The 26854-nt window shown below is 38.8% G+C and overlaps 1 protein-coding gene across 4 annotated transcripts in view; it reads right to left on the bottom strand.

The window, feature by feature from the left end:
* LOC123516785 (GATOR complex protein WDR24-like) overlaps window positions 1–26854 on the bottom strand; it is a 334605-nt gene that overhangs the window by 27026 nt on the left and 280725 nt on the right. For 3 of the 4 annotated variants that reach the window (XM_045276440.1, XM_045276441.1, XM_045276443.1), the window contains one exon: window positions 12140–12245. The exons of the other annotated variant lie outside the window; for it this stretch is intronic. In XM_045276440.1, coding sequence (XP_045132375.1) covers window positions 12140–12245 — 106 coding nt within the window. The remainder of the gene's footprint in view (window positions 1–12139; window positions 12246–26854) is intronic. 4 annotated transcript variants of the gene reach the window in all.

Below are 26854 nucleotides of genomic sequence, written 5' to 3'. Positions count from 1 at the left end.
CAGAGAGCTTAGCTCGGGCCCTGTAATACACAAATAGGTAAATAGGTAAATACACACACACATGAAAGAGTAATAAAGTGATATGGGGGAAGAAGCCTGGGGAGAAAGATTCCTGAAACTAATGATAGACAATATGATAGGAGTCCTAAAGTAAAAAGAAAATCTAGTTAGAGAAATTGCAGAAAAAAAAGAAGAGTGTAATCGTATTTGGAATAAAAGAAAAAAAATATAAAATATAGACCAAGAAGAGAAAAAGAAGAAATGAAATCAGTCAAACACCTACTAAAAAGTCTAAACGATGAAGATAGGCAGAACTTAGAAGAGGAAGTAGAAGAAATAAACAGAATGGGACCATATCAAGAAGGAAAAACGAGACCAATTAAAATACTACTAAAATCACAAGCAGCAAAAGAAGAAATATTATATAGAACAAAACTCAGAGAAACAGAAGGCTGCAGGATATATATATATATATATATATATATATATATATATATATATATATATATATATATATATATATATATATATATATATATATATATATATATATATATATATATATATATATATATATATATATATATATATATATATATAATATATATATATAAAGAAAAATATAAATGAGGAAGAAAGGAAGAGATACAACGAACTGGCAGCAGCAGCAAGGGAAAAAAATAATTAGAGGTCAGAAGAAAAAAAAGGCATTTTTTTGGAGAATTCTAGGAGACAGGATAAGGAAATGGTATATGAAAGAGAAGGAAGAGAAAAAAGTGGAACAAGTTTAACTAAAAATGATAAAGGCAAAAGACTAAAAATGATGTATATGAACATAGACGGGGTTTTATCAAGTAAATTAGAATTAAGAGATTACATAATGAAAGAAAATCTGGATATTGTATGCCTGGCTGAAACAAAACTAAATGAGGCAATCAAAATAGACTTGGATAATAGGTATAATGTATGGAGAAGAGACAGATGGGGTAAAGGAGGAGGAGGAGTCATGATAATGTTAAAGAAGGAGATGGTGATAAACCAAGTGGAATGTGGGGAAGGAAAAGCAGAGGTACTGTATGTTAAGATGCATATTAATAAAAAAGAGTTAACAATCATTGTAACATAGTGCCATCAAAAACAAATTCATGGACCAATCAAGAATATAAAGACATGATAGATGACACAATAAGGAGTCTAATGAGAATCGTTGAAGAAAGGAGAAAAGTGATATTAGTAGGAGATTTCAACTGTAAAGAAGTGGACTGGGAAAATTATGAAAGTGATATGGGGGAAGAAGCCTGGGGAGAAAGATTCCTGAACCTAATGATAGACAATATGATGGACCAGAGAGTAAAGAAATGCACAAGATTCAGAGGAAACAACAAGCTGGTGAGATTGGATCTAGTTTAACTAGGAGTATACAAATGAATGATGATATAAGATATAAGTGCCCATTGGGAAAGAGTGATCATGTAATATTAGAAATGGATATATAAGAGGGAAAGGAAGATAGAGACAATTCATACAAAGAAGAACGATTAAATTACAGAAAGGGTGATATTGAGAATCTCAAGAACTATTTTAAAAACATAAACTGGGAGGAGATGGAAAACTCAGAGACGATGCAAGAGAAGTATAACTTATTTTTGGAAATATACAAAACAGGAATCAGGGAATATATCCTGAAATATAGACCTAAAGAAGAAGGAAAGATAGATTGGTTTAATGCAAGGTGTGCTAGGGCAAAGGAGAAAAGAGATGGAGCATGGAAAAGGTGGAGGAGAAATAGAAATCCAGCAAATATGGAAAACTGCAAGACAGTGAGAAATTAATATGTTAAGGTGAGGAAGGAAGAGGAAAAAGAACTTTGAAAAGGACATTGTCAAAAAATGTAAGGAGCAACCAAAATTGTTCCACTGATTCATAAATGGAAAAATTAGGCAAAAAGAAATAATAGAAAGGTTAAAAGGAGAGAACGGGATGAAGAAAGGCCCAAAAAGTACGGCAGAACTATTAAATAATAAATTCCGGGAGGTCTTTACTAAGGAATCCAAATTTGAAAGGGCACAGGGTAATAGAGAGACAATCTATATGAATGAGGCTAAAGTAACCAAGATTGAAATAAAAAAGTTAATGAAGGAATTGGATGAAGAGAAGGCAATGGGACCAGATGAAGTCTCAGGCAGAATACTGAAAGAATGTAGGGAAGAATTAGCAAGTCCTATATACATCATAAAATGCTCGATAGAAAATAAAACAGTACCAGTAGAATGGAAATGAGATGAGGTGGTTCCCATATATAAGAGCGGAAGGAAGGAAGAACCTTTAAATTACAGACCGGTATCACTAACTAGTGTAATATGCAAGATGTGTGAAAGAATAATAAAGAAACAATGGATCTTGTTCCTTGAAGACAACAAATCAATATCAAATAGCCAATTTGGTTTTAGAAAAAGACGGTCCTGTGTAACTAATTTATTGAGTTTCTATTCTAGAATAGTTGATACAGTTTAAGAGAGAGGGATGGGTTGACTGTACTTATTTGGATTTAAAAAAGGCATTTGACAAAGTGCCACATGCAAGATTACTATGGAAGTTAGAAGAGAAGGGTGGCTTAAAAGGAAGCACATTGAGATGGATAGAAAATTATTTGAGGGGGAGAGAAATAAGGATGGTAGTTAAAGATATGAAGTCCAAGTGGAGAGCAGTAGAAAGCGGAGTGGCACAGGGGTCAGTATTGGTGCCAATACTTTTCCTCATATATATTAACGACATGCTAAAAGGAGTGAACAGCTACATAAATCTGTTTGAAATGATATGAAACTGTGCAGAGTTATAAAGCAAAAAGAGGATTGTGAAACACTGCAAGAAGACCTAAATAAGATCTGGGAATGGAGTAAAAAGTGGGAAATGGAATTCAATGTGGACAAAAGCCATGTCATGGAAATTGGAAAGAGTGAAAGACGACCCATGGGAATCTATAAGATGGGAGATGGAGTAGAACTAGAGAAAGTAAAAAAGGAAAAGGATTTGGGAGTAACGATGGAAGAAAACAATCAACCGGTAAGCCATGTTGATAGAATTTTTAGAGAGACATATAATTTGCTAAGGAATAATGGAGTAGCATTTCACTACATGGACAAAGAAATGATGAAGAAATTGATCAGTACTATAATAAGACCCAGATTGGATTATGCAGGAGTAGTGTGGATCCCTCATAAAAAGAAACACATAAGGAAGTTGGAGAGACTACAAAAAATGTCTACAAGAATGGTTCTAGATTTTGAAGGGATGACATATGAGGAGAGACTATAGGCTATGGATCTACCAACCCTGGAACAAAGAAGGGAGAGAGAGGGTCTGATACAAGTTTATAAATTGATCAACGGAATGGACCAAGTGGATAATGAGAAACTGATCCCGAGAGAAGAATATGACATTCGGAACACAAGATCGCATAGTAAAAAGCTGAGAATGGGAAGATGTCTGCGAGATGTTAAAACATATAGTTTCCTGTAAAGATGTATTGAGACGTGGAACAGTTTGAATGAAGAAATAGTGTCTGCAACGAGTGTGCATACTTTTAAAGTAAGATTGGATAAGTGTAGATTTGGAGACGGGACCACACGAGCATAAAGCCTAGGCCCTGTAAAATTACAACTAGGTAAATACAACTAGGTAAATACACACACACACACACACACACACACACACACGTAGTGTAGTGGTTAGCACGCTCGACTCACAATTGAGAGGGCCGGGTTTGAGTCCCGGATCGGCGAGGCAAATGGGCAAGCCTCTTAATGTGTGGCCCCTGTTTACCTAGCAGGAAATAGGTACGGGATGTAACTCGAGGGGTTGTGGCCTCGCTTTCCTGGTGTGTGGAGTGTGTTGTGGTCTTAGTCCTACCCGAAGATTGGTCTTTGAGCTCTGAGCTTGCTCCGTAATGGGGAAGACTGGCTGGGTGACCAGCAGACGACCGAGGTGAATTACACACACACTCGCCGTCGCTGAGAGAGGACGGCTCGTCTCTGGCTGCGGACGGGAAGAAGGAAAATACCTATGGTGTTACAGGGCCCGGGTAACTCTAAGTTAGTGTCCTGTTAATGTCTTACTGTCGCTTAGTGTTGAAAGTGAGGGATATGGAGAGTGATCCCTGAGAGGAGAGTAAGGGCGGTAATTGTTTTGGCCGTAATCAGCTGACGATAACAAAATGGCGTCTAAGACAAACTAGAGACTTTGAAGGTTTTATTACTACGCCAAAAGGATTGGAGAAACTTGATATGGATGCAAAAATCCAGGCACTGGAAAGTAAGTTCCTAAACATTTTGTCAATAGAAGAAAAACTGGATAGAGTTCTAGCCGAGAATGATTCGTTAAAAAAAGAGATCTATTTGTTAACGTTAGCGAATAAAGAGCTATTGAAGGAAAAAGTAGAGATGGAGAAAGAAAACCAACAACTAAGGAAACAATGTGAAGAGATGAAGGCTAAACTCATGGAAATGGAGATAAAAATATCCGAAGGGGACTTGAGGAAGGAGGAATGCCTTAATCTAATTGATACCAGGATGAAAGAAGTGAACCATGAACATCAGGAGGTACAAAGGTCGTTTAGGGAGACAGTAAAAAAGCAGGAAGAGGAAAATAAATGGATTACGCAGAGGGGAAATGGTAAAGGCACTAAAGGAAAATGAGTATGTGGTGAGAGATATTGCTGAAAAGAAAAAAATGTGTGATCATAACAGGATTGCGGGAGGAAACTAACAGGAACTGGCAGGACAGGAGGGATAAGGAAAATGACAAGATTAAGTCTTTACTGAACAAGATCTCTGTGGAAGAAGAGGACCTATATGCTGAGGTAGAAGAAAGTGTGATATTGGGAGCTTTTGAGGAAGGCAAGAATAGACCATTAAAATTGAAATTAAAGTCTCAGGTGGCAGCAGAGGCCTTGTTGAGGAGGGCTTGGAAACTTAAGGACTCTGAGGAAACCAAAACAATTTACATAAGAAGAAATATGTCACAAGATGAGCGAATGAAAATGAAGGAGCTTGTAACTGAAGTGAAGGAGAGGAATGACGAAAGAACAGAGGAGGAAAAGACCAAGTTTTTTTGGAGGATTAGAAATGGGAGGCTAAAGAAGTGGTGGATAAAACAGATGGAATAGGCATTACATGGAAGAATGAGACTAGGAATGGAATAAAAGTGACTTACACGAACATAGATGGATTTCTGTCTAAGAGGCTAGAATGTATGGATTACCTAAGAAATAATGAACCGGACATAATGTGTGTAGTGGAAACAAAGTTAAGATCCGAAATAAAGCTAGACTGGTTTGTTATAAAACACTACAAAGTATGGAGAAATGATAGAAAAAATAAAGGAGGTGGTGGTATAATGGTTCTTACTAAGGAAGATCTGATAGTGAAGGAGGTGAACTATAGTAAGAGAAATGAGGAAGTGATAAGTATGCTTATAACAGATGGCAAGTGGGACATTAATATTATAACAGTATACATACCACCCAGAACCAGTGCTTGGGAATATGAACAGTACCAAATGGTGATGAGAAATACTCTAGACAGAATGAAGCAAGAACTCATCAGAAAGGATAGAGTGATGATAGTTGGAGAATTTAATTGCAAAGAAATAGTGTGGGAAGACTATGAAGTGGTGAACGGTAGTGAGTGGGCAGAAGAATTGTTAAAGGTAGCAACAAATAACTTGATGACACAGTGGGTGAGATCACCAACAAGGTGCATAGGACAAGATGTTGCAGCAAGGTTGGATTTGGTATTTACCAGGGGAATCTCTCTAAAAGAGGAAATTGAACATGAAAGTCCCTTGGGGAAAAGCGATCATGATGTCCTAAGCTTTGAGCTGGATACGGAATTAAGCACGAATAAGATTATGGAATGCAGGGAGGAAAAATTAAATTATACTAGGGCAAATTATAACCATATAAGGGAGTTCTTTAATGAAATTGACTGGTCTGTGGTATACCAGGAAAGGGATATGCAATTGAAATACGATAAATTTATGGATTTGTATAACTCTGCTGTGAAAAAGTTTGTGCCATATCACAGAAAGAGGACTTTAAATAATAAACAGTGGTTTAATAGAAATTGTGAAGAAGCAAAAAAGAACAAAGAAAAGGCATGGAAGAAACTTAAGAAAAACAGTGATGTATTATCAAGGGAAGTCTACAAAACAGCAAGGAATAGATATGTTGAAGTAAGGAGAACAGCACAGAAGGAATATGAACAGAGGGTGGTGGAAAAACTGTGATAGTGACCCAAAAATGTTTTACAAATTCATAAATGGAAAACTAAATAAAAGGGAGGCAATAGAAAAGGTAAAAAAACGGGGGAAGAAGTATATGAAGATGCTGAAGATATAGCTGAAATTTTGAAGAACAACTTTTGCAAAGTGTTTACAAAGGAGGAGCATTTTATGGGAGGAAGGCCTACGGAAATAAAGCAAATGCAAGACATCATGGTTACTAAGGAAAATTATAAGCAATCTGGATATCAATAAATCAATGGGGCCTGATGGCATATCTGGGAGGTTGCTAAATGAATGTAAGGATCAATTGTTGAACCCCGTATTTGATATTGTGGAAACCTCCATACGAACAGGATTAGTCCCGAAAGAGTGGAAAAGAACTGACATTGTGCCTATATATAAGAATGGTAGTAGAATGGAACCACTAAATTATAGACCAGTATCATTGACTAGTATATTGTGCAAGATATGTGAAGAAGTAATTAAAGCTAAGTGGAGTGAGTATCTAGTAAGTGAAAACATTCTGAATGAAAGGCAGTTTGGTTTCAGAAAAGGAAGATCGTGTGTATCCAATTTATTATGTTTTTATTCAGGGGTGACTGACATACTACAACATAGAGAAGGATGGGTGGATGCTATCTACCTGGACTTGAGAAAGGCCTTTGATAAAGTACCACACAATAGACTGATGTAAAAACTAAAGATGATTGGAGGAGTAAATGATAAACTAGCACAATGGATGGAAAATTACTTAATGGGAAGAGAAATGAGAACAGTGGTGAGAGGAAGCAAGTCCGAGTGGAAGAAGGTAACCAGTGGAGTTCCACAAGGGTCAGTGCTGGGTCCCATCATGTTTTTGATTTATGTTAATGATATGCCAGTAGGAATTGACAGTTATATGAACATGTTTACGGACGATACTAAAATTATGAGGAGAGTAAAGAATGTGGAAGATTGTAACAAGTTACAGGAAGATCTTGATAAAACATATGAGTGGAGTAAGGAGTGGCAGATGGAATTTAATATAGACAAGACCCATGTTATGAAAATGGGAAGAAGTAGATACAGACCAAACAGGGATTACAGGCTGGGTGATGAGAAAATTAAAGAGACCAATGAGGAGAAAGACTTAGGAGTAACCGTGCAAAACACCTTGTCACAAGAGAAACACATTAACAAGATTTTTGGGAAAACATACATGCTTCAAAATATTGGCCTTGCATTCCACTACCTAGATGAAGAAATGATGAAGAAGATATTATGTACCTTAATAAGACCCCAGTTAGAATATGCAGCATGTGTCTGGTCACCGCATATGAAGAAAAATGTGAAGAAGGTGGAAAGGGTACAGAGGCTGGCAACAAGGATGGTACCAGGAATCAGGGAGTTAGACTATGAGGAAAGACTGAGGAAGCTGAGGCTCACCACATTAGAAGAGAGAAGAACAAGAGGAGACATGATAACTATGTATAAATTGGTGAACAAGATTGACATACTGGATAGAGAGTTGATAAAGGTGACCACAAGTAATCATCTCCGAGGACATGGAAAAAAGCTAATAAAGGACATCTGTCTAAATGACACGAGAAAATACAGTTTCCCACATCATAGCATTGATAAGTGGAATAAACTGAGCAGTGATGTCGTTGATGCAGTGTGTGTCAATCAGATGAAAGAGAGATATGACAGGAATGGACAAGGAGACAGGTCACAGAGAGCTTAGCTCGGGCCCTGTAATACACAAATAAGTAAATACAAATAGGTAAATACACACACACAGCATGCAGACACCGCGCCAACAACACACATCTGAACAGCTCACAGAGAATAACTACAACACGAGTTCGAGACTGGCCTAGACGTATGTACAGGAAGGGAGGGAACCATAGGTTCTCCTGTCTCCAAATTAAATAAGTGTTGGATCATATACATGGAAAGAATAATGAGAGAGTGATGGAACTGAGTAGTGCTGCCAGGCATATGGTGGAATCAAAACATACGCCATCATGTGAAAACCAACGGTACTTAGAAACTCCTGTTGGTCTAAGGAAACTAACAGATGATATTTTGGACAAGGATTTTTCGGGATTCAGGGATGAATGAGGTAATATGGGAAGGCTAATCAACGTAGAAGGGGAATTAAGGTATGTGAAGGACATGATGTCCAGTCTAATGGATAAACAGGACCGAGTGATAACGGAAAACACAAACCTGAAATTGGGATTAACAGAATGTGAGAAGGTCAGTGCTATAAATCAGGGATTGAAAGAGGAGATTCAAGAAATAAAGATTACGAAAGCTCCTTACGAAGCTTGTAGGTTAAAGTGCAGCATGGGATTGTGGACAGGGCAGAAGGTGGATTGGGTGATAACAAGATGAAGGAACTACGAAATGAATGGAAACAAGAGCAAGAAGAGGAAAAAAGGAAAAAGTAAAATTTTCAGACTGTAAAGAGATAAATTCAAGAGAACACGAAAGTTGCCGTAATTGAAGTTATTAAAGAGAAAGAAGACCTGGTGCGGGATACAGTGGACAAGAAAAAAAGCTTTGTGATTTTTGGGATGAAAGAAAAGAAAAATCCAAATAAATTCACGAGAGAACGTGAAGAGAGAGAATAGGCCAAAACTGTTATCAAACGAGTACAAGACAGCACACAAGAATTTGACCAGGAGGTGGAGGATGTGATCAGGCTAGGAAGATACAGTGAAGAGGGTAGGAGACCAATTAAGGTGATAATGAGATCCCAAGTGGCTGTAGAGGAAATTATGGCTAGGAAAGGGAAGCTGACCGATGATGTGAACACAAGAATATATGGATAAAGAGATATGAACATAGAGGAAAAGGAAAAGGAGAAAGTGCTAAGAAGTGAAGCTAAGGAAAAAAAACAAGAAAAGGATAGAGATAGAGAAGATTTTTTATTGGAGGGTTTTGGATATGAGACTAAAGAAGTGGTACCGAAGGATGAAAGAGGAGGTCGTGAAGGAGGCAAGAAATTAAGAGTGACTTATACTAACATAGATGGATTATTATCAAGCATATTGGAAATTCAGGATTATTTGAAAGAGAAAAGCCAGATGTAATGTGCATCGTTGAAACAAAACTGAGAAGAGAAATCCATGTCAACTTTAAAGAGGAGGGATATAATACCTGGAGGAGGGACAGGAAGGATAAAGAGGGAGGAGGAGTGCTAATAATGGTTCATGATAATATACATGTGGAGGATGTATAATATGGTGAAAACAAAGTGGAAGTAATGGGAGTAACAATCAAAACAGAAGATTAGAAAAGAAAAATTATTGTAGTTACACATGTTCCACCAAAGACTAATACATGGGGAACACAAAAACACAAAGATATGCAAAGAGAGGTGATAAAGTGCCTAGATAACACGATAAGAAGAGATAGAAGAATACTTATAGTTGGATACTTTAACTGTAAAAAAGTAAACTGGAGAGAGATGGAAGTAATGGATAATGCTGGGCAGTGGAGTGAGAAAATGTTACAGTTGACTATGGTTAATACAATGGACCAGTGGGTGGAGGAGTCAACAAGGTACAGGGGGGAAGAAGAACCATTGTTGCTTGACCTAGTTTTCACAAAGAAACCTGAGCCCCCTCTAATCATGTAATACCTTAGTCCAATGGGGAAAAGTGATCATGTGACATTAGTGATGCAAATGCAGGAGGAAGATGAGATAAGTCACAGAGAAGACTATAAAGGAGATTAAATTATGCAAGAGCAGATTTTGAAAAATTAAGGATTTATTTTGCTAATATTGAGTGGAGTAGTATTATGTGCAGAAAGACAGTACAAGAGAAATATGATATATCCTTACAGAAATACAATGAAGGAGTAACAAAATTTGTTCCTATTTATAAAGTTCAGAAAAAAATACATGCTTGGTACAATGCTAAATGTATACAAGCAAAAATGGCAAAAACTCTTAAAGTAGGGAAATGACTATAACAGTTGGCAGTACAAAGATGCTAGAAATTAATATATTAGAGTAAGGCGAGAGGAAGAAAGAAATTTTGAGAAAGATGTAGTGGATAAAAGCAGATGAACCACAACTTTTCTACAAGTTTATAAACATCACAACAAAGAAACAAAGAATAAGGAAACAATTGAAAATATAATTAAAGAAGAGATGACATGCCAAACAGAGAAGAAAATGTGTGAAATAATGAATGAGAGCTTCAAAATGGTATTCACTGCAGAAGATGATTTCACAGAGCCTAATAGGACACTGGATTACCAAGGATTACAGGAGATTGCAGTACACAAAGAGGATATTGAAAGATTACTAGATAAGTTGGAAGTCAGAAAAGCAATGGGGCCAGATGGTGTATCAGGCTGGGTGCTAAAAGAATATAAAGAGCAATTACTGGATCCAATTTGGGAAATAATTACAAGTTCAATAAATGAAAGGAAAGTTCCACTAGAATGGAAGAGAGTCAACATAATACCGATATTTAAAGGAGGAAAGGCAACTGAACCACTAAACTACAGACCAGTGTCACTTACAAGTGTCTAGGAGAAGCTGTGTGAAATAATTAACAAAGAAAAATGGGTTCATTTTCTAGAAGAGGAGCAAGTCATATTGAACAGACAATTTGGGTTCAGGACAGGGCGATCATGTGTATCAAACTTATTAAGCTTTTACTCAAGTTATTGCAGGACTTGAAAACAGAGATGGATGGGTAGACACAGTAAACCTGGATATTAAAAAGGCTTTTGATAAAGTCCCTCATGGAAGACTACTTTGGAAACTAGAGAACATAGGAGGACTACGAGGAACCTTGCTTGAATGGACAAGAGATTATTTGAAGGATAGGGAAATGAGAACTGTGATCAAAGATACATACTCATCTTGGAATGAAGTAACTAGCAGAGTGCCACAAGGGTCAGTGTTAGCTCCTATTATGTTTCAAGTTTATGTAAACGACATTCACATTGGGATAAACAGTTATATAAATTTATTCGTTGATGATGCAAAGCTGCTAAGAGTTACCAAAACCAGAGAGGACTGTCTGCTGTTGCAGGAAGATTTAAACAAGATCTATGAGTGGACCAGAAAGTGGAAATTGGAGTTTAATGCCAAGAAATGTCACATAATGGAACTAGGAAAGAGTAAGAGAAGACCAGTATGGAACTATTTGATGGGAGAAGAAGAAATAATGAAGACTAAAGAGGAAAAAGATCTTGGAGTGATCATACAAGAAAATCTGAGTCCTGATAAACACATAAGCAAGATATTTGGACTATCATAAAAAATGTTGACTAATATTAAAGTGGCATTTCATTACATGGATAAAGATATGATGAAAAAAATCATCACAAGCATGATACGCCCAATGTTGGAATATGCAGCAGTGGTATGGTCTCCAAGCTCTAAAAAGGATATAAGAAAACTGGAAAGGATACAGAAGATTGCTACAAAGATGGTGCTGGAATTAAAGGACCTCACATATGAAGAATGACTGAAGGAAATGGGACTGCCAACTTTACAAGATAGAAGAGAACATGGGGAACTAATAACAATGTATAAGATAGTAAATGATATTGAAAAGATAGACAAAGAAGACCTGGTGCTGTTGATGGAAGAAGATGGAAGGACAAGAGGATATGAAAAGAAGATCAGGATGAGACAGTGTGTGAAGGATATTGGAAAATACAGTTTTCCACACAGAGCGGTGGAAAAATGGAATGTATTGGATAATGGAATTGTTACAGCACATAGTGTGCATAACTTAAAAAGAAAAAACTAGATAAATGGAGATATGGAGACAGGACACTATGAGCCCTGCTCGAACCCTGTGCTATACAACTAGGTAAACACACACACACATAGTCCTACCAGCAAGCTGAATAACTTGATTGGCAACATTCCATAGCTGGAATCGCTGCAACAGATCGATGTAGGAGAGAAACCAGTGTTCCACCTGGTCAGCATCAAGGAGTCCCTGCCGGGAGAATGGAAGTATAAGACACCTTTAAATGTACGGTGATAAGGATTAATATGCTAGCAAGTAGAGTTGACTATAAAAAATCTGGCAATTGATATCCTGGAAACATCAGTTCTCTGGCATTTTTGGTGGAGCATCTTTTTTTTAAGCTTATCGCATTGGAGTGCCATTGTTTCTGGAGGCACTGTTTATGTGTTTGGTCTTGCTTGCAACAGCTGACAGGTATTTCTTCTCATTTAATTATCTATTTGCTATGGCATACCCCTAAACTGATGTAAACTGCAAACATCATGCATTGTTTATCATAGAGAAATTGAAACTGCTATATATTTTCATTTCCTTTCATTTACTGCTGAATTTTCTTCTTTTACAACACTACAGGTAGTCCATTTGTGTTAAATATATACACGATATACAGATTGAACCTCCAAAATCTGGCAACTTCTGGCCCTGAGGCTTGCCGGATCATGAACAATTCTGGACTATAGGTGGTCCTTAAAATACCACAAAGTACGGCCCCTATATTCTATAAGCATTACATAATCCCAAACTGTTTTCATTATAAATTTAACATTATATATCAGTAACGATGAGTAAATAATGTCTGTACAAGTAGTCAATTTCTGTTAAATATATACAGCATATACATAGATATATATAAAAAAATCTGGAATTTTCAAAAATCCAACAATCCTCAGGTCCCAAGGTTGGTGGATTTTTTATATTTAACTGTATATAGTCTTAATAAATTGTAGATCCACCGTATCAATGACATTATATTCCTGTGCAATGCTGCATGCATGCATGCATGTTTAGTGATCACACACACGTAAATGATTGGTATGGAAGTTCAAATATGTAGGACAAATCAGGGGACCAATTTTAAAATGTATGAAAGATTTCTTATGCAACAGAGAAATAAAGACATCAATTCTAAATAAGAAATCAAACTAGAAAAAGGTAATAAACGGAATCCTACAAAGATGTATACTGGCACTATTTATGTTTGCAGTATATGCAAATGATATTGTAGAAGCATAGAAGGTTGCATAAGTATGTTTGTAATATATGCTAAAATAATGAGGAAAGTGACAAACCAGGAAGACTGTGATGCCCTACAAGATCTTGACAAATTAAATGATTGGACTATTAAATGACAAATGAAATTTATGCAAAAAAGTTCAGGGAGATGGAATTTGGAAATAGCAACATAAGAATTAGAGGAAATGAAAGAAAAAAATCAACAGAAGTTAAAGATCTAACAGCTATTATGTCCAGTGGCTGCTTATGTATAACCACTGTGGAATAACGGCTCCCTATTTCCACTCAATATTATTGATAGCATTTCATTTAATGAATCTGTTTTTTTTTTTTAAGATACAGTGGAGACTCAATACTCGAACTTAATTCTCTCTAAATGGTTGTTCAAGTATTAAAAAGTTAGACTATTAATACCTATAAATCAAGTAATTCATTCTAATCTTAGCAAAACCTCAAATTTATAAAAATTTCAATCTTTTCTTTCTTTTTTTTTTACAATTTTGATTTGTACATATCGGAAGTGAAGGCTGGTGATGGATAACTTATAAGAGGGGAGAAGGATGGGGAGGAGGAGGGAGGTCACCGTAGGATGAGTCACCATCCATAAAAACGTCTTTGTAACTTTTCTTCTGTGAATCCACTAATGGAGTGCTGTGGCTCACTAACACTTGCACTCTCACCAGATTCCTTATTTTCACCACTAATAAACCTCTTTGATGCCATCGTAAGTTTCTAAATGAAAAAGGAGTGACAGAACGCAGAAGAATGTTGTTTTTATCAAGACTGTGGCAGACTAGAGATGAGCACCGGCATCTGGTATACCGGTATTATGGTAATACTGGTATAACCAGTAATACACTATCAGAATGGTACAGTGGTGGCTGCGAAAAGGGAAATGACAGAGCTTTGTATACGACCAAATGTGCAGCCATTTGATTACCAGATATTTTCACACTAATAAACCTTTCATGCTTATGTAAGTTTATAAATAAAAAAAACTACAGATAGAACGCAAGATAATGTTATTCTGATGACAGCGGCAGCACAAGTCACAACTGGTGGAAGGGGAAAGGGGACACCAGGGAGCCTTTGTTTACAACCATGGGTGTGGATGTTTGACTATCAAGTATCAAGACCTAAAGGCTGTGGCAAAAAAGTAAAAATATCTTTGTGACCTAATCCCTCACATGCATTCAAAATTTTTGTATGAAGAAAATATAAAAGGTTGCCATAAATAATGTCTTTTAATTAAATAGATTAAAAAAAAAAGTTGCACAGCTGATACCCACATGGACATCATTCAGATGAGTAAATTTTGTTTTGTTTTTTCTTTTACACAATATCAAAACAATGGGTAAAAATTTTCTGAAGCAGCACCCTCATTAGACTTAGCCACAAGCCAACACTGATAATGACAAATTATCAAAAGAGAAATATACAACTTGTTCAGAAATACAGTGGAGACTCAATATTCGAACTTAATTCATTCCAAATGGCTGCTCGAGTATTAAAAAGTTCAACTATTGATATCTATAAATCAGGTAATTTGTTCTAATCTTAGCAAAACCTTAAGTTTATAAAAATTTCAATGTATTTTTTTCAATTTTGATTTGTACATAGTGAAGGCTGATGATGGATAACTTAGAAGAGGAGGGGAAAAGGGTGGGGATGAGGAGGGAGGTTACCAGAGGATGAGTCACCATCCATGAGAACGTCTTTTTTTTTTTTTTTTTTTTTTTTTATACCATGTGGGCTTTTTATAGGAATTTCTGGGCTAAAGGAGATACTTTTCTGGGGTACCTCCTATCTCAAAGCCCACCCACTAGGAAACCGTTGCCCCGAGTGAGGAAGCCCAACCTACACTCGGACCGTGGACAGGATTCGAACCCGTGCGCTTGGAGACCCCTCGGACCCCAAAGCACGCACGGTTCCACTGTACCATGGCGGTACAGTTTCTCCTGCTGTGATTCCTGTGAATCCACTAATGGAGGGCTGTGGCTCGCTAACACTTGCATTCTCGCCAGATTCCTTATTTTCACCACTAATAAGCCTCTTTGGTGCCATCCTAAGTTCCCAAATGAAAAATTACCGACAGAATGCAAAAGAATGTTTCTCTCAAGACTGTGGTAGGACTAAAGATGCGCACCGTCATTGGTATAGCGGTATTATGGTAATATCGGTATTACCAGTAATACGGTATCATAACGGCACAGTGGCGGCTGCGAGAAGGGAGATGACAGAGCTTTGTATACGACCAAATGTGTGACTGTTTGATTACCAGATGTTTTCACCACTAATAAGCCTTTGGTGTTATTCTGATGACCGCTGTAGCACAAGTGACAACTGGTGGAGGGGGAAGGGGGATGCCAGGGAGCCTTTGTCTACAACCATGGGTGTGCACATTTGACTATTGAATAGTTCGAGTATTTAGATGTTCGAGTATTGAATCTCCACTGTATGAGAACAGCCTTCACATACCTGGATGAAGATACGATCAAGAAAATAAAGAGGTCCTCTTTTAGTGCGCACCTCAGTCAATGCATTTCCGGATTTATTAGCACCCTTAGTTTGTTTTCATCACATTTTTTTGAGTATTAAATAGAACTGTTGTGTTTGAGTATTGAATAGTTCGAGTATTTAGATGTTCGAGTATTGAATCTCCACTGTATAAGAACAGCCTTCACATACCTGGATGAAGATACGATCAAGAAAATAAAGAGGTCCTCTTTTAGTGCGCACCTCAGTCAATGCATTTCCGGATTTATTAGCACCCTTGGTTTGTTTTCATCACTCATACAATGCACAAAATTTCCAACTTTATGTGCACTTGACAAAAGAAACTTTCATTTGAGAACAAAATGTATTTCTTATAAAACTATTTTTTCTGCCAAGACTAATAAAATAAATTCAAATAAATTTAGATATTTTAATAACAAAAATAATAATTAAATGTCAAAATATATAAATCAAACATTATTTCACTCCTCTTTTCCAATCAGTAACTTTAATCACAACAAGTACAAGAATTCAAAAGAACTTGCATGGCCACACATAGATTAAGGGTGCTATAATTTGGTTGGGCCACCCTGATGCAGGAGTGCCCCTCAGTTTTCATTATACAGTAATACTCTGCTTAACGAACAGGATAGGGAGTGTGAAAGCTGTTCGTAGAGTGAAAATTCGTTAAGCAGACGTAATTTTCCCATAGGAAATAATGGAAATAGAGGGGGATGCGTTCTGGGCTGGTCCCCAACATACCACATGGGTTAAAAGAAAAAATGATATATACGTTTGGCAGCATATTGGGCCACCAGTTTACCACTACTTTTATGATGTCATATGAGTCACTGGAAGTTAGAGGAGCTACGTACAAATTCTCTCACATTCTCGCATTTATGTTCACAAAACAACATTTCTATTAGCTTTTTACAAACCTTGCTCCCAAGAAAGGATTGTTTTGTAATGCATAAAGTGAAATCTTACATGGAATACCAAAAAATAAAACAGAGATGAGATGAGCCACAGACGAAGCGGGAGACTCGCGGCGACTCGGCCGCTTCTTCTTTTTCTTCATGTGACCCTTTTAGCCTGCATGTTGTCTTTCCCCATGATATTTGTTTCACTCCTAAATTGCCTGCTATAATGGATATCATATCTTAGTATTCATATTCTAAGAAGGAGGTAGTAGACACATAGTGAAACAATAACTTACTCCCAGTGAGATCTAATAGCACTAGTTGAGGAGGTGCTGTGAACTTTCCATTAAAGCTAGTTGTGATCTCGTTGAATGTTTCCCTTTGTGTCTCACAACTCAAGTCAAAACCTAGCCTCTAAAGAGAGCTCTCCTTCTTCACACAAAACTACATGCACTTACCACACATACACCCTTCACTCCAAATCAAAATTTAAAAGAAAAATTGGACCCAAAATAAACAACGCCTCGGAGTCCAACTCTGGGGAGGGGACCAAAAATGTCCCCAGGTCAGACACCTCTCCTGTTGAAGACCACAAATGCCTTGACACCTCCCTCAACTTTTTCTACATTAACTTCTGCAACATTCGCGGTCTTAGATCTAATTTTCAATCTGTGGAAAACCACCTCTTCTCTACTAAACCTCATCTTCTTTTCCTCACCGAAACACAGCTGTCTGAGGCAGCTGACAGTAGCCCCTCTCTGTTCCCTCCTACTTTCTCTATTCTCATTTTCATTCCAAAGCTGGATGTTGCATCTATGTACGCAACGACTTAACTTGCTCGTCCCCACGCTCTTGAGTCTTCCGAATTTTCCACCATCTGGCTACGACTTAACAGTCACTCTCAAACCAAATTCACCTGTGCTGTCTGTTTATCTATCCCCTGTAACTCTTCTGACTATAGTAATTTCTTCGACTACTTAACTTCTAAAGTGGAGCACATTCTGTCCCTCTACCCTTTTGCTGAGATTTCCATTCTTGGAGATTTCAATGTTCACCACCAGCTTTGGCTTTCCTCTCCCTTCACTGACCACCCTGGTGAACTAGCCTTCAACTTTGCTATCCTCCATGACCTAGAGCAACTGGTGCAACACCCTACTCATATTCCTGACCGTCTTGGAGACACGCCCAACATTCTTGATCTCTTCCTCACCTCTAACCATTCTGCTTATGCTGTCACCCTTTCATCTCCGTTGGGCTCCTCCGATCACAATCTCATTTCTGTATCTTGTCCTATTTTTCCAATCCCTCCGCAGGAACCCCCAAAGCGAAGGTGCCTCTGGCGTTTTGCCTCTGCCAGTTGGGGGGACCTGAGGAGATATTATGCTGATTTTCCCTGGAATGATTATTGCTTACGTGTCAGAGACCCATCTCTTTGTGCTGAACGCATAACAGAGGTGTTAGTATCTGGCATGGAGGCGTACATTCCTCATTCTTTTTCTCAACCTAAACCTTCTAAACCTTGGTTTAACTCAGCCTGTTCTCATGCTATACATGATAGAGAGGTTGCCAACAAAAGGTACTTGAGCCTTCCATCTCCTGAATCTCATGCACTTTACCTAGAGGAGCTAGTAGACACCTACCAAAACAATAACTTACTCCCAGTGAGATCTAATAGCACTAGTTCAGGAGGTGCTGTGAACCTTCCATTAAAGCTAGTTGTGATCTCGTTGAATGTTTCCCTTTGTGTCTCACAACTCAAGGGGGTAGTCACAGCCTACCCTCTAAAGACAGCTCTCCTTCTTCACACAAAACTACATGCACTTACCACACATACACCCTTCACTCCAAATCAAAATTTAAAAGAAAAATTGGACCCAAAATAAACAACGCCTCATAGTCCCCCTCTGGGGAGGGGACCAAAAATGTCCCCAGGTCGGACACTTCTCCTGTTGAAGACCACAAATGCCTTGACACCTCCCTCAGCTTTTTCTACATTAACTTCTGCAACATTCGCAGTCTTAGATCTAATTTTCAATCTGTAGAACACCACCCTACTAAACCTCATCTTCTTTTCCTCACCGAAACACAGCTGTCTGAGGCAACTGACAGTAGCCCCTTCTCTGTTCCCTCCTACTTTCTCTATTCTCATTTTCATTCCAAAGCTGGATGTTGCGTCTATGTACGCAACGACTTAACTTGCTCTCATGCCCACGCTCTTGAGTCTTCCGAATTTTCCACCATCTGGCTATGACTTAAGTCACTCTCAAACTAAATTCATCTGTGCTGTTTATCTCTCTCCTAACTCTTCTGACTATAGTAATTTCTTCGGCTACTGAACTTCTAAAGTGGAGCACATTCTGTCCCTCTACCCTTTTGCTGAGATTTAAATTCTTGGAGATTTCAATGTTCACCACCAGCTTTGGCTTTCCTCTCTCTTCACTGACTACCCTGGTGAACTAGCCTCAACTTTGCTATCCTCCATGACCTAGAGCAACTGGTGCAACACCCTACTCGTATTCCTGACCGTCTTGGAGATACGCCCAACATTCTTGATCTCTTCCTCACCTCTAACCCTTCTGCTTATGCTGTCACCCTTTCATCTCCGTTGGGCTCCTCCGATCACAATCTCATTTCTGTATCTTGTCCTATTTCTCCAATCCCTCCACAGGATCCCCCAAAGCGAAGGTGCCTCTGGCGTTTTGCCTCTGCCAGTTGGGGGGACCTGAGGACGTATTATGCTGATTTTCTCTGGAATGATTATTGCTTCCGTGTCAGAAACCCATCTCTTTATGCTGAACGCATAACAGAAGTGTTAGTATCTGGCATGGAGGCATACATTCCTCATTCTTTTTCTCAACCTAAACCTTCTAAACCTTGGTTTAACTCAGCCTGTTCTCGTGCTATACATGATAGAGAGGTTGCCCACAAAAGGTACTTGAGCCTTCCATCTCCTGAATCTCATGCACTTTATATCTCTGCCCGGAATCATGCCAAGTCTGTTCTTCAACTTGCCAAACAATCTTTCATAAATAGGAAATGTCAAAATCTTTCAAACTCAAACTCTCCTCGTGACTTCTGGCATCTAGCCAAAAACATCTCAAATAACTTCACTTCTTCATCTTTCCCTCCTTTATTTCATCCTGATGGCACCACTGCCATCTCTTCTGTCTCTAAAGCTGAACTCTTCTCTCAAACCTTTGCTCACAACTCCACCTTGGACGATTCTGGGCTTGTCCCTCCCTCTCCTCCTCCCTCTGACAATTTCATGTCTACAATCAAAATTCTTTGTAATGATGTTTTCCATGCCCTTGCTGGCCTAAACTCTCGAAAGGCTTATGGACCTGATGGGATCCCTCCTATTGTTCTCAAAAACTGTGCTTCTGTGCTTGCACCTTGCCTGGCCAAACTCTTCCAACTTTGTCTATCGACTTCTATCTTTCCTTCCTGCTGGAAGTTCGCCTACATTCAGCCTGTTCCTAATAAGGGTGACCGTTCTAACCCCTCAAACTACCGTCCTATAGCTTTAATCTCTTGCTTGTCTAAAGTTTTTGAATCTATCCTGAATAGGAAGATTCTCAAACATCTGTCACTTCACAATCTTCTGTCTGATCGCCAGTATCGCTTCCATCAAGGTCGCTCTACCAGTGATCTTCTGGCTTTCCTTACTGAGTCTTGGTCATCCTCTTTTAGAGATTTCGGTGAAACTTTTGCTGTTGTGTTAGACATATCAAAAGCTTTTGATAGAGTCTGGCATAAAGCTTTGATTTCAAAACTGCCCTCTTACGGCTTCTATCCTTCTCTCTGCAACTTTATCTCATGTTTCCTTTCCGACCGCTCTATTGCTGCTGTGGTAGACGGCTACTGTTCTTCTCCTAAACCTATTAATAGTGGTGTTCCTCAGGGTTCTGTCCTGTCACCCACTCTCTTTCTATTATTCATTAATGACCTTCTTAACCAAACTTCTTGCCCTATCCACTCCTACGCTGATGATACCAACCTACATCTTTCCACGTTCTTTCAGAGATGTCCAACCCTTCAGGAAATTAACAGATCACGCAGGGATGCCACGGAACGCCTGACTTCCGATCTTTCTAAAATTTCTGATTGGGGCAGAGAAAATCTAGTAGTTTTCAATGCCTCAAAAACTCAATTCCTCCATCTATCATCTCGACACAACCTTCCAGACAACTATCCCCTCTTCTTCAATGACACTCAACTGTCTCCCTCTTCCACAATGAATATCCTCGGTCTGTCCTTTGCTCATAATCTTAACTGGAAACTTCACATCTCATCTCTTGCTAAAACAGCTTCTATGAAATTAGGTGTTCTGAGGCATCTCCGCCAGTTTTTCTCGCCCCTCCAACTGCTTACTCTGTATAAGGGCCTTATCCGTCCCTGTATGGAGTACTCTTCGCATGTTTGGGGGGGGGGTTCCAGTCACACAGCTTTGCTTGATAGGGTGGAATCGAAAGCTCTTCGTCTCATCAACTCCCCTCCTCTGACTAACTGTCTTCAGTCTCTTTCTCACTGCCGAAATGTTGCATCCCTTTCTATATTTTATCACTATTTTCATGGTAACTGTTCTACTGATCTTGCTACTGCATGCCTCCCCTCCTCCTGTGGCCACGCTGCACAAGGCTTTCTTCTTCCTCTCATTCCTATTCTGTCCAACTCTCTAATGCAAGAGTTAACCAGTATGCTCAATCATTCATCCCTTTCACTGGTAAACTCTGGAACTCCCTCCCTGCATCTGTATTTCCAAATTCTTACAACTTGTCTTCTTTTAAGAGGGAGGTATTGAGGCATTTGCTCCCCTAATTCTGGCTGACCGTTTTGGCACTTTTTGTACTCTTTGGAGAGCCAACGCTCAAGTGGGCTTTTTTCTAACTTTCTTTTTTATTGCCCTTGCCTACATAAAAAAAAAAAAAAAAAAAAAAAAATCTCTGCCCGGAATCATGCCAAGTCTGTTCTTCAACTTGCCACAACACTTTCATAAATAGGAAATGTCAAAATCTTTCAAACTCAACCTCTCCTCGTGACTTCTGGCATCTAGCCAAAAACATCTCAAATAACTTCACTTCTTCATCTTTCCCTTCTTTATTTCATCCTGATGGCACCACTGCCATCTCTTCTGTCTCTAAAGCTGAACTCTTTTCTCAAATCTTTGCTCACAACTCCACCTTGGAGAATTCTGGGCTTGTCCCTCCCTCTCCTCCTCCCTCTGACTATTTCATGTCTACAATCAAAATTCTTCGCAATGATGTTTTCCATGCCCTTGCTAGCCTAAACCCTCGGAAGGCTTATGGACCTGATGGGGTTCCTCCTATTGTTCTCAAAAACTGTGCTTCTGTGTTTGCACCTTGCCTGGCCAAACTCTTCCAACTTTGTCTATCGACTTCTACCTTTCCTTCCTGCTGGAAGTTCGCCTACATTCAGCCTGTTCCTAAAAAGGGTGACTGTGCGAACCCCTCAAAGTACCGTCCTATAGCTTTAATCTCTTGCTTGTCTAAAGTTTTTTAATCTATCCTGAATAGGAAGATTCTCAAACATCTGTCATTTCACAATCTTCTGTCTGATCGCCAGTATGGCCTCCGTCAAGGTCGCTCTACTGGTGATCTTCTGGCTTTCCTTACTGAGTCTTGGTCATCCTCTTTTATAGATTTCGGTGAAACTTTTGCTGTTGCGTTAGACATATCAAAATCTTTTGATAGAGTCTGGCATAAAGCTTTGATTTCAAAACTGCCCTCCTATGGCTTCTATCCTTCTCTCTGCAACTTTATCTCAAGTTTCCTTTCCGACCGTTCTATTGCTGCTGTGGTAGACGGCTACTGTTCTTCTCCTAAACCTATTAATAGTGGTGTTCCTCAGGGTTCTGTCCTGTCATCCACTCTCTTTCTATTGTTCATTAATGACTTTCTTAACCAAACTTCTTGCCCTATCCACTCCTACGCTGATGATACCACCCTACATCTTTCCACGTTCTTTCAGAGACGTCCAACCCTTCAAGAAATCAACAGATCACGCGGGGACGCCACGGAACGCCTGACGTCCGATCTTTCTAAGATTTCCGATTGGTGCAGAGAAAATCTAGTAGTTTTCAATGCCTCAAAAACTCAATTCCTCCATCTATCAACTCAACACAACCTTCCAGACAACTATCCCCTCTTCTTCAATGACACTCAACTGTCTCCCTCTTCCACAATGAATATCCTCGGTCTGTCCTTTGCTCATAATTTTAACTGGAAACTTCACATCTCATCTCTTGCTAAAACAGCTTCTAAGAAATTAGGTGTTCTGAGGCGTCTTCGAAAGTTTTTCTCGCCCCTCCAACTGTTTACTCTGTATAAGGGCCTTATCCGTCCCTGTATGGAGTACTGTTCGCATGTTTGGGGGGGGTTCCAGTCACACAGCTTTGCTTGATAGGGTGGAATCAAAAGCTCTTCGTCTCATCAACTCCCCTCCTCTGACTAACTGTCTTCAGTCTCTTTCTCACCACCGAAATGTTGCATCCCTTTCTATATTTTATCACTATTTTCATGGTAACTGTTCTACTGATCTTGCTAACTGCATGCCTCCCCTCCTCCTGCGGCCACACTGCACAAGGCTTTCTTCTTCCTCTCATCCCTATTCTGTCCAACTCTCTAATGCAAGAGTTAACCAGTATGCTCAATCATTCATCCCTTTCACTGGTAAACTCTAGAACTCCCTTCCTGCATCTGTATTTCCGAATTCCTACAACTTGTCTTCTTTTAAGAGGGAGGTAGCGAGGCATTTGCTCCCCTAATTCTGGCTGATGGTTTTGGCACTTTTTGAACTCTTTGGAGAGCCAGCGCTCAAGTGGGCCTTTCTCTAACTTTCTTTTTTTTTGCCCCTGGCTGGCCCTCTTCCCTACGTAAAAAAAGAAAAAAAAAAGAAAAATATACGCTCACGCCATGAGGATAACCTCGACTCCGTGTCACTGAGTGACAGTGAATTATTAATGAAATACTGCGGTATTTCATTAGTAATTCACTATCACTCAGTGCCACGGAGTCAAGGTTATCTTTGTGGCATGAGCGTATATGAATACTAAGATATGATATCCATTATAGCAGGCAAGAGAGGAGTGAAAACATAAACATCATGATGAAAGTAACACGCAAGCAAAAGGGTCACAAGAAGAAGAAGAAGCGGCTGAGTGGCCGCGTGTCTCCCGCTTTGTCTGTGGCTCATCTCATCTCTGCTTTATTTTTTGGTATTCCATGTAAGATTTCACTTTATGCATTACAAAACAATCCTTCTTGGGGCAAGGTTTGTAAAAAGCTAATAGAAATGTTGTTTTGTGAAAATAAATGCATATATAAGACAGTAACACCACCTCCAGAGGTGGTGTTCCCAGCAACCTCAGAGCAACCTGAAAGCAACCTTGTCACCGTCCCTCCAAGCGTTCATGGATGCCATTTCGCTGCTGACGTTGTTAAACGAACGTTCATTAAGCGGAGTATTACTGTACTGTTAACCCCCACTAGCTCGAACTAATGTGAATGTCTGACTTATACGAATTCACCTCACCCCCTCCCCCCCTAACAAAAAAAAAAATAAATAAACAAAAATATTAAAAAAAATAAAAAATAAAAAACCAGGCAGGCAGTTTAACTCAGACTTTAGGGGGGGGGGGCAGTACAGAATTTGTCTACAGTAAGCCCCCGCACTTGGTGAATTAATTAGTCAGGTGAAACTACTGCCAAATGCGAATTTCACCAAGCAAGAGTTCTTTATACCATATAAATTGCCTAAAAAATGCCTCAATAAGTCTTTGGTCATTGCCAAAGTCCCTCTTTTGATCCCTAAAATACCATCTTTCAAGCTGAAATAAAATCTTTTGCTTTCATATATTAGAAAACATGTACAAAACACACCAATAAGCAATAAAGCTAATAAGACATGATATAAAGGCTGTAACTCCCATTTTTCCACCCGTTTCCCTTGCCCACTTTCACCCTTCCTGCCACCACTGTTGTGCCTACCCCCACCGGTACCACCTGTTGTGCTGGTAGAGGCCATGTTGGCGGTAAATCGCCAGAATTAATTCCCACGCTAGCAGAACAGAGGGTAGCACAAATAAATTGGCTGAAGGGGACTCTCACACTGCGTTCTGATAGGTTTATAGAGAGGTCTGACGTCACCAGAGAGCCGCGTGGTTTGCCGTGCAGCCGGCAAGTTTAAATTCAAATCGCCAAGCGTGCACTCGGTGGTCCGTGGCCACCCTACCACCAAAAGTGAATTTTGCCAAGCTGAGATTTGGTAAGTGTGGGGTCTTACTGCATTTAAATTTAGGGAGGATTAAAAACTTTAGAATTATTGTCTCTCTGAAACCTTCAGATCCTACATTACTAGATGATGCAGTTTATTTTTTTATAATGACACACCCTTCCCACCAGGAAGCTATTTTTAAATGTCTCGTGCTGTTCCGTCATAGCATGGCTCATGCCCTAAAAAAATTAAGTATCACTCAATGCTTGTGCCTATGCAAAAAAAATTTATATGAATATTTTTCTCTTGATAAATTTCAACCTTTAGCATTCTTACCAGAGAACAAGGAGGTGGTGGTGAGGCATCAAGAGGGGAGGTACATCATTTAGCTCTCTACTTTTCAGAAATAACGTCCTTCCAAGCATAAATTGACAAGAATTAGAATAAAAAAAAACTTCAAGAAGAAGAGAAGACTACAAGAAACAAGCAAACAAATGTACAACTGTGGCTGACATCTGGATCTTGAATTCTCCCCTCCCCTCTCCCCTCTGTCATGTGTGTTATCTCCCCCTCTGAGACCCTCAGCTCACACCACACCATACTACCACACTCCTCCATCATCTCTCTATACCATAAGACTGTTATGATCTTTTCAAACACTGTTTTTCTCACTACCTTCATCATCACAACTACACATCACACAACTCTCACAATAACACTAATACAAAAAATCATTTTGAGACAGATATGAAGCTGGACCAGACGAGTAATAATTACTTCACAGTATCATTGTCTCACTTCAACACACTAATAACGACTCAGAGAATGTCCAGTTCATTAGTAAAACATCAGATTGCCGTGACACTGCTGATGGCTCCTTCAGAGTCCTCACCTATAAGTGATAAATATTTTTTAGAGAACCAGGGATCTGATGCATTGTCATCATATACTTCAGGAAGTCACCATTGTATACACAATTATATGTGAAATTTCATGTTAATCAGATGAATACAAATAGCAAAACAAAGACGAAATTATGAAAAATCTTTAGGAGCAAATATCTCAGTCATTTTATACATTTAAAAATTTTCACAAAATCCATATAAACTCTGATCAACTTTTGTTTGGTATCATTTTAAACAACAACTCAAATGTAAGTTTTTGTTGGAATTAGATTTTTTATAATATCAATAGAAAACGAGATACAGAAAAGTGAAAAAAAAAAATTGAAAAAGAAAAAAAAACCCGGGCAGGCAGTTCAACTTGGACTTTAAGTCCCTGGGTCAGTCAGAGTCCAACTTATTGTGAAATCAGATTTAACCCCTTCAGTACCATAACACATTTCCATATTTATCCTACTTACTATTTGGTGATTTTATACAGCCTCAAAAACTTAAGTGGGTATTACAATAATGAATATGTACTGTGGTCATTAATCTTTTGACCTCCATAGACCCTTCCTGATGTAAATAAAATAATCTAATTGTACCCAAAACTCAAGGTAAAAATATGTCCCAATACTGAATGGATTAATGAGAACCAAGTTATCAAGGCTCAACAATATTAATCTAATTTTTTCTAGCAAAGGTGCTGCACCCCCCTGGAACATCTTTTGTGTTCACTGCACTACATTAGCATTCAAGATTTTTTATGGCCCAAGGTGGAAGCTGTACAGCGGGCCTTGTGAGGAGTGAGGAAACTAGGCAAGAAGCGGTATTGTATGCTATACAGAGGGCCTTGTGAGGAGTGAGGAGACTAGGCAAGAAGCAGTAATGGCCTCCCATCCTCTATCAGTTACCAGATACCTCTATCTTACAGCCACCAAATTATTTTACAATTTTTTTTTCAACAGAAGACCATGTGCCTCTCTTTACCAAACAATTTCCTTTCCAATCCTTGAAATGTTAATTATTGAAA

The sequence above is a fragment of the Portunus trituberculatus genome, chromosome 41 (assembly GCF_017591435.1).
Source record: "Portunus trituberculatus isolate SZX2019 chromosome 41, ASM1759143v1, whole genome shotgun sequence".
Classification (NCBI taxonomy): domain Eukaryota; kingdom Metazoa; phylum Arthropoda; class Malacostraca; order Decapoda; family Portunidae; genus Portunus; species Portunus trituberculatus.
This window is presented reverse-complemented; position numbering and strand designations above follow the sequence as displayed.